Genomic DNA, 8503 nt, shown 5'->3' on the forward strand with positions numbered 1-8503 from the left:
AGCATTTTCCTATTGCCTTGGCCCTGCAGACATGGGGTGATAGGTGTATCACACGGGATAGGGATGTACAAACAAGGAAGTTGCATTTTTGTCACACTGTTTAATGAACAAATACACTGATACCCTCCTGGGGGTCTTTGGTATTCTCCTGAGTTGTTGCTTTAGAATAAAAGGTCACATTCAGAAGGAAGTGGCTGAATAAATAATGTTAATTTCATTTTAGGGATCAAAAAGTACTCAGAGAACAGCATCTTGAATAGTCCCACTGTAGTATGGGAATAAGACAGGGCACTGGTTCGAACCTGGTCTGCTTATTGGACTCACCTGTGCTTCAAGAACTACTGCTATCTGTGTCACTACCGGAGATGGTGGTTTAATTGGTCTGGAGTGAGGCCTGGAATGTTTAAAAGATCTCATCTCCATCTTCCTAATTCTAATATGAAGATAAGTTTGGAAACTACTAAGCTACATGGTAAATTTTTTTCTTCTTTTTTTCCTGGGGTAGGTGGGAGTTAGAGACTAAAGATGGTGTTTTTGAGAACCTGGCAAAACCAAATATAATTCCCCAAGACAGAACTGGTTTTTAATCACTATCAAGTAACGGAGCCACTAGGACGTGTTGGAGCAAGGTGTTCTTCAGGCTGTGTGCCCAGAGACCCAAGCCTCATCCTTGCCTACTCTGAACACCAGAAGGTGGCGGCAACTGAGTCACCTAAACATTTTTTCATGCCTAGTAATATGGAAGGAACATGAGAAGTGGTGTAAGGGACCAGCTCTTGTCATCTCTCTTTTCTTCACCCAGAGAAGTGCCTGCCAACTCAGTGGCAACAGACATGCTACAGGAGGCGAGCCCAGAGGTCCTGTGCACAAATGTCAACGAGCAGTCAAGATGGGCCATTGAGAGCCAGGCAAAGTGGTGCCCACCTGTAGTCCCAGCTTCTTGGGAGGCTGAGGCGGGAGGATCACTTAAGTACAGGAGTTTGAGGCCGTGGAGCACTATGATCACACCTGTGAGTAGGTACTGCCCTCCAGCCTCAGCAACATAGACCCCATATCACATGCACGTACATGTGTGTGTGTGTGTGTATAGAAAAGATGTTCCAGTGAGAGTCCCTGTGAGCCCTGCTTACGGGGCAGCTCTAGAACCTTCTGCTCTGGATCATTTCTCTTCTCTTTGGATTATTCAATTCCACTGAGGGATTCTATCAAAAAGGCCTAGAAGAGCCTGTAAGAAAAATCAGTCTGCATTTTTAAACTTAGTGGTTTAGTAGTTTTTAGTGAAACTGAAGGATTTTACCTATTGCTCACTTCTTCCCTCCTTGTGGCCATTCTGGCAACCTCTATTAGCAATTTTTAATTCAGGATAGTACAGTTCTCTAAAAGACCTTTTAAGAACATTTAAGTTAATAGTACCTTACACTTATGAGAAACTATTGTCTTTCTGGTCATTACCATAAATATTCTTGCTTGTATGTCTTAGCTTCTATGTCTTAATATAGACTGAAATTACAAAACTGCTGGGAAAGTAAAGAAAGGCAAATACTTTCCTGTTAAAGATGACTAGGTTTTTGTTTTCTTTGCAACATTATGGTTTTTTCTTTCTGTTTAAAAATGATTTGGGGATGGAGTGGAATAGTACTCAGGGCCTTGGGAGCCGAAGACCGAGTTTTGTTCTCTTCTGAGTCTGTTATTCAACACACTGCAGGAGCAAGAGCTGGGGCCAGGGGTAGGAGGCTTGGTTTCCAGGCTTCTGATCTGTGGGTGGCCTCCACATTGTCCGTGGCTCCCAAATCCATTGTTTCCATGCTCATGGCCCTGAGATGGTGTATCACCAAATGCCACTGTAGGAGTAGGATGAATAGCGGCCACCCAAAGATATCAGGTCCTAATCCTTGGAACTTGTAGGTGTTACCTTGTAAGGAAAGGTCTTTACAAGTGTGATTAAGGCTCTCGACATAGGAGATTATCCTGGATTATCTGGGTGTGTCCACCATCCAGTCATGAGTGCTCTTAGAAGGGCAGAGGGAGATTTGAGAAACACAAAAGAGAAGGCGATGTGCAGACAGAAGCAGAGATTGGAGGGATGTGGCCACAAACCAAGAAATGCTGGAAGAGGCAAGGAATGGATTCTCCCCTAGAGCCTCCAGAGAGAGCATGGCCCCACTGATACCTTGATTTTTGGCTCAATAAAGCTGACATTGAACTTGTAGCCTCCAGAATTATGAGAAAATAGATTTCTTGTTTTAAGCCACCAAGCTATGGTAATGTGTTATGGCAGCCCTAAGAAACTATACAACCATCACAAATGTGATCTGAGGGCCTGTTATTATGGAGGTAATCCTGTGCCAGGCACTGGGGATTTGGCAGGGAAAAAAGAGAGTCATGATCCTTCCTCTTAGGGACCTGACCTGGGGCCTGGGAGATAGTCATCAACTAAAATTAGAATTTTAGTTTATCAACTACTCTGCAGCTATTTCTAGGCTTTTCATCAGAAATCATTTATTTTTTTTAGAGAAGTTAGACGTGACCAGGCATCAGAAATCATTTTATCAGAGAAGTAAAAATAAAAACACCAAATTGCCTAAGATACAGGATGAAATGTCTTTGCAATTTCAGTGAGGGTCTATGACATTAAAATGCATCATCAATTTTTTCAAAAAAGGCAGTCTGTTTGGTAGAAAAATCAGTTGTGTTTGCTAGGCAATTCATGGAGCGAAAATGGACTTTCTGAGAGATTTTTTAAAATAGTTAAAATATTTATTGAAGTCATCTCTGCATGAGCACTTGATGTATATTTAATAGAATCCTTATAGCCATTCCGCATTTTCATTTTTCATATAAAGAAGCAGGATGAGAGATGTTGAATAACTTTCCCCAAGGACAGAAGATAGGAAATGATCTATCCTGGCTTGACTCACTGGTTCCTAGTTATTTTTTTGTTCTTTTAGAACACTTAAAATAGCTGCAAGTTGGGTATCAGTAGTCAGCTATACTCAAAACATACAGCACAGACTGAACCAGGGGTGGGCCTGGTGGGTGGGGAGCCAGCCAATCCCACCTTGACCAAGCTGAGAAGTCCTGGAGGCCTGGGTTGTGTACGAGGTGGCAGGGGGATTTGGGTACCTTACTTTCTACACACAGCTCCTGTGACACTGGTGCACATCATCTTTAATCACAGATTCTGTGGATCATCATGTGCATACTGCCCCTTTTCGTTCCTATCTTGGGCTTGGTTACTTCCCTGCAAGCATGATGATGATGTGGCACTTTATGTACAACCTTAACCACATCAATGCATTGTGAGGCATTCTGCCATTTATTCTCATTTTGTGATTCCAGCCTAGTGTCTTTTCCTTGGGCAATTGATTTATAGTAGAGCCCACTGCCATTTTAATTGCTTCAGTTTCAAAACATAAATCCATGGGTGTTTTTTCCTCATTTAACCCACTCACCTCCATGTTGTTAAGTCTTTTGCCAGAAGTGCTCCCTTCCACCTTCACCAAGGCCCAGCTTCAATGGTGGGTGACCTGTGCAGCCACACAGGGCCCGTACTTGGAATGACTTCACACTTGGTTTAGTGCTCTTCTGTCAGTATCTTGAAATTCTTCATTTTATCTTTGAACTTGTGCTATATAAATGCAGTCTGATGGGACAATGGAGCATGCACGTGAGCAGAGGAGGTATGTGCAATGTGTGTGTCCAGTGTGCCTTAGTGCCCCATTCACATGTAACCTTCGTGATGCCCCATGAGCACAGAATTCCAGTGGACCCACGATGCATCAGAGTTCAGAGAGATTCAAAGTGAGTACAAGGTAAACATCTTAGGTCTACAAGTAAGTGGTGGTGCTGAGAGCCCCAAGAGGCAACTTTTCCATTTGAACCAGACTTGCTTCAAACACAGAAAAAAGGCAATGGCATTCTAAGAATGCCAATGACCATGGAGCCCTAGTATATGTTTTCTTACTCATGATGTTAATTTCCTGTACTAGCCAACCACTTATGCTGCAAATGATGACACAAATGAAAAGGGAAACAGGGCAGCCTGTAGTTCTGTTTTTTTTCTCCCTTACTCATCAGTAAGTTGAAGATAGTGTTGATAAAATGTGCACATATCAAGAGGTGAAATAGTAACAGTTGAGCTAATTTTGTGCAGTTTTTCCACTGTTCTTGTAAGAATGAACTACATATACATACAGCACGTACACATAAGGTATAAAATACAAAGTGCAATTTTCATGATTTTACATGATTTTAGATGCTCGTTTTCATTTAAAACTGGAATTGTACAAAAATTGTATAAAGATGAATAGTAAAATACATGCTGGTAATGTAAAATTTTAATTTTTCTTACAACAGCATTAAGTAGCAAATAACACCATCTTAAGTTGTGAGAGACACCCCAGAAGAAAGGAAAACCATTGTATGTTAGTACTTAAGTTGTGAGAGACACCCCAGAAGAAAGGAAAACCATTGTATGTTAGTACCTATAATGGCACTGTTTTCCTGATTTTTGGACAGGAAGCCCACATCTTCATTTTCCACTGAATCCTGCATGTTAGGTAGCTGGCCCTGTTCCTCACTGCCCTGCCCTGCCCCGCCCCTTCTGAGGCAGGTCTTGAGTAGTTCCTTGTCATAATCCCTTTCCCTAGACAACCTCTTGAGGACTCCCACTTGAAGGACTCCCACTGATATTAAGGGCACCACTGCTCTCCTAGTTCCTCTGCTGCTTCACTTGTGGAACCTAGAACTGGACCAGGGTTGATTTGGACTGATTTAGAAGTACTATAACTCAGGGGCTCCAATGGAAGGTGACATGACTTCTCACTTCCCTTTTAACCTTGACTATCTCTTATCTGGTGCTGTCAGTTATCCCTGTGATTTGATCAGTTCTGGCCAGAAAAATACTTCTGGAAGACTAAACTCCAGCTATTTTTCTTTTAAAACTTGGTCTCTATCCTTTTCTCCCACTCCATGAATTGTTGCACATTTAACGTTTGAAGTGTAATAATCTAAGCAATTAAAAGGGCTAAAATATCTCCTAAATTAGGGAAGATTTGATAGAGTCATGTCATGGATAAAAAACACAAAAATGTTTAAATGACCATGCTGAATTGTAAATGGTTAGTTTTGGGATTGCAAAGGTAAGAGGTATTGTTATTTTAAACATTTTCCATTAGAAGTGAATCAGAATGGTCAAAGTATACATATTTGAAAGCAACTGAATAAGCTATTAACATGAAGTTCAGCTTATGCTCCCAAAGACTTTTGAGCATTAATATTTCAAGACTTTCAACTATTACAAAAATAAGGAAGCAGGCAGCTACACAGTTTGCCTTGATCCTTGAAGGCCAACTCTTCACCTTGGTTTTCCTCAGGGGCTATGGAAAGTGATAGGTGGAGGGAGGACTGAAGCCTCATTTTCATCAATATTTATCACTATTGTCAACAATCAAAACAAAAATTTTAAAACTTCATAGATACTCAAAATGTTTCAGAGCAAAAGTGCAGGCGGAAAATCCTGGGGACTACTTTTGGTCCCCCAGGGCGTCATGGAAGAGGGGAACCCTAGGTTGATTAGCAGGCAGAGGTAGTGCAAAGGAAGGAAGCCTGCCAATCACTGTGGTAGAGAGAAGTCAGGAAAGAGAGAGAGCCAGTTGGGATTGAAGTGTGCAGACAGTACAGACCCCTGCACCTCATCCCTCAGACCTTTTCATTCTCCAACCTCTGGGACTTAAGCACAAAACCTGTAGCTACCCAAGGACCTTAAGGCTGGGTGGGTGATTCCCTACTTTCCCTCCTAGAAAGTAGAGTGAAGGCCTTGCTTCTGCTCACTGCTGGGGCTGTAGAGGAGGAAACAGACATTCCTAATAGAAAACTTGAGCGCTATTTCTACAGAAATTCTATTAGGTGTATTAGGTAAATTCAGATTTAGCTTGTGTCAAATATTAGGCATATGTGGGCTAGTTAGAGGTCTAATACCCCTATGTGTCTATGGGAAAATGATTTCTGGATTACAGGCAACTTATTTCCGAAGGAACTCTTGGAACCCTACCCTGTTCTATGCAGGAGACTGCTTGTCTGAAGGATGGCCAGGGCTGGACAACTCAGAGGTGAGAACAGGCAGGCAAAGCAAGTGGAAAGCTTTTGTTAACAGAGACTGGCTTCATTAAAACTCCTTATGAAGAGTCCTGCAAAACAATGTTTGAGAGTTTGCTTTTTGTTTTTAAATGGTTAGAATAAAGTACAGCAGAAGTACATCTCCTCTAAAAAAATAACTTTGGCAAATGTACAGATATCACAACACAAAACTGGAAGCAAGAAACTGAAGAGGAAACTGACGAGGAAGACAAACTTTATAGGATACTAAAAAAGAAACGAGCAGAACAAAATACGTTTGCAGTAAAGGATATAAAGAATGTACACTTGTTATCTTCAAGAGTTTTCATGGAACATTGTGACCCATCAAATTAAGACACCAACATTATCTAACAACAAAAATTGATCTGAGGAAGAACAGTATGAACATATTCTAATGCAGTGCTCTCCAACAGAACTTTCTGTCATGATGGAAACGTTCCATATCTTTGTGCTAATACGGAATCTACTAACAACATGAATACTTGAAATGTAGCTAATGCAATTGAGGAAATGAATTTTCATATAATTTAAATAGCCACATGCAACTAGTGGCTTCCAGTTGAACAGCAAAGTTCTAATGCCTCATGGGTCAAAACCAGTGGTTTCTTTGGTGGGGAGGACTTATCTAATCATGTTAAGGGATCGAGGGTTGGGTACAGAAACAGAGGAAAGTTCTAAGATCTATCTGGGCACTTAAACAAGATCCAAAACTCTCTATTGCTTCTGGAGACAGGACAGTACCACCTAGTTGTGGGAGGAACTCTTGGGGAGACCTCAGTATGCCCTTCCAACTCCTGGATAATGTCAGTGGGAGCAAAGGCCTAGGATTTTGGCCACCGAGATGGGAAGAAGCCCATGGTTCCATACACAGAATCTGAGGTTAGGGCCATCTGTGCATGGGAACTGCCACTGTGGAGCTGGTGAAAAGCTGGAGGTGTTCATTTCCGGACAGGGTTTCCAGAGACAGATGATTTAGAAGTGGAGGGAGCAGGGGGACCTGAGGGCCCTTTCTGGCCACCTGCAGGCTGCACAGGCCCTTTCTTTTTTGGGATTAAGATCTTGTTCTTGCTCTTAAACACTTTGCTGGGATCCAGCTTGTTCACAAAGGAGTCAGTCTCTTCTGTGAGCAGGTTTGTGTTGTAGGTGACGGGTTTATACATGCTGAACCATTGCTGTAAGGCAGAATCGAGAGAGAGGGTCACAATTCAAAGGAGAAATGCCATTCTTTGTCTCTTTAGTGGGGATGTGGGGGTAGAGAGCTGGGATCAGAAGCAAAGAGAGAAGTATAAGTTTCTATGAAAAACTGCCTCAAAGATCTATTAGCTCTTCCTTTAAGTGAAAATAATGACAGATTCCATCAGCCCCTGGTAAGACACACACATTGCTTTGAGGTCCCATAACCTTTAAAATAAAGGCAGTATAAGAACTAGAATGTGAGTACACTTCCTTCTTTCTGATCTAGTGAGCCCTGAGCCTGGTATGTTAAATCGCAAATCACCAGGGGACAGTGTCCTTCTAATTGTTCTCTCACATCAGCTACTCCCCATCAGGTGAGCACCCTTCCCCCAGAGAGGTTCATGCTGAGAGAAGCTGTGTGTGTTGAGGGCAAAGGGCACCCACATTTACTGACTTTTCACCGATCACAACCACCTCATAATGTTGACCAGATGGACATTACCATCATGTGACATTTGAGGAAAATGAAGCCCACTAGATGAATACATAGTAAAGTGGGGCTGGAGCCAAGTCCCTAATTTAATGCTAATTTAGGGCTGTGAGATACCATAATGAAGGAGCCCAGACCAGCTCACTCCAGTCCAAAGTTCTTCCAGCCACACTTGGTGTTTTCAAACTAGATTGTATATCAGGTTGCATACCTGGCATCTGTGTGTTTGAAATGGTGCCCAGACCTGTAATAAAAACAAGGCACACCCATACAATGGAATACTCTGTAGCCATTGAAAAGGTCGAGGCAGCTCTAAATGTATTGGAAGGGAATATCTCCAAAATGAGGTGTTAAGTGAAGAACAATGTGGATAGTACATTTATACTTGTGATTTAGAAAAAAAGGAACCAAAAACTGTATGTATGTATGCTTTATGTGCAATGAGTATCTTGGAAAGGGCAGAAAAGAAACTGGTAATAGTGGCTGCCTCTGGGGAAGTACACTGGGAAAATAGGGGAATAAGAGACTTACTTTTACTCTTCCTTTGCGTATGTATTGCCAATCGAAAACAACTAATTGGACCTGACATACCCGCCCCACAACATTTAAAAATAAAAACTCCCCAGGTAATTCTGAGGAACAGCCAAGTTTGAGAACCACTTAACTGGATCAATATATTTTTTAATTTTTTTTTTTTTT

General features: G+C 41.8%; 1 protein-coding gene across 1 annotated transcript in view; it reads right to left on the bottom strand.

Annotated features, from left to right (window-relative positions):
* Nucleotides 1–6592: 6592 nt before the first annotated feature.
* Nucleotides 6593–8503, bottom strand: part of TPGS2 (tubulin polyglutamylase complex subunit 2) — a 52366-nt gene continuing 50455 nt past the window's right edge. The window contains exon 7 of the mRNA XM_012656583.1: nucleotides 6593–7310. Coding sequence (XP_012512037.1) covers nucleotides 7077–7310 — 234 coding nt within the window. The 3' untranslated portion in view covers nucleotides 6593–7076. The remainder of the gene's footprint in view (nucleotides 7311–8503) is intronic.

Source organism: Propithecus coquereli, unplaced genomic scaffold (genome assembly GCF_000956105.1).
Source record: "Propithecus coquereli isolate 6110/MARCELLA unplaced genomic scaffold, Pcoq_1.0 Scaffold51, whole genome shotgun sequence".
In the NCBI taxonomy this organism is placed as follows: domain Eukaryota; kingdom Metazoa; phylum Chordata; class Mammalia; order Primates; family Indriidae; genus Propithecus; species Propithecus coquereli.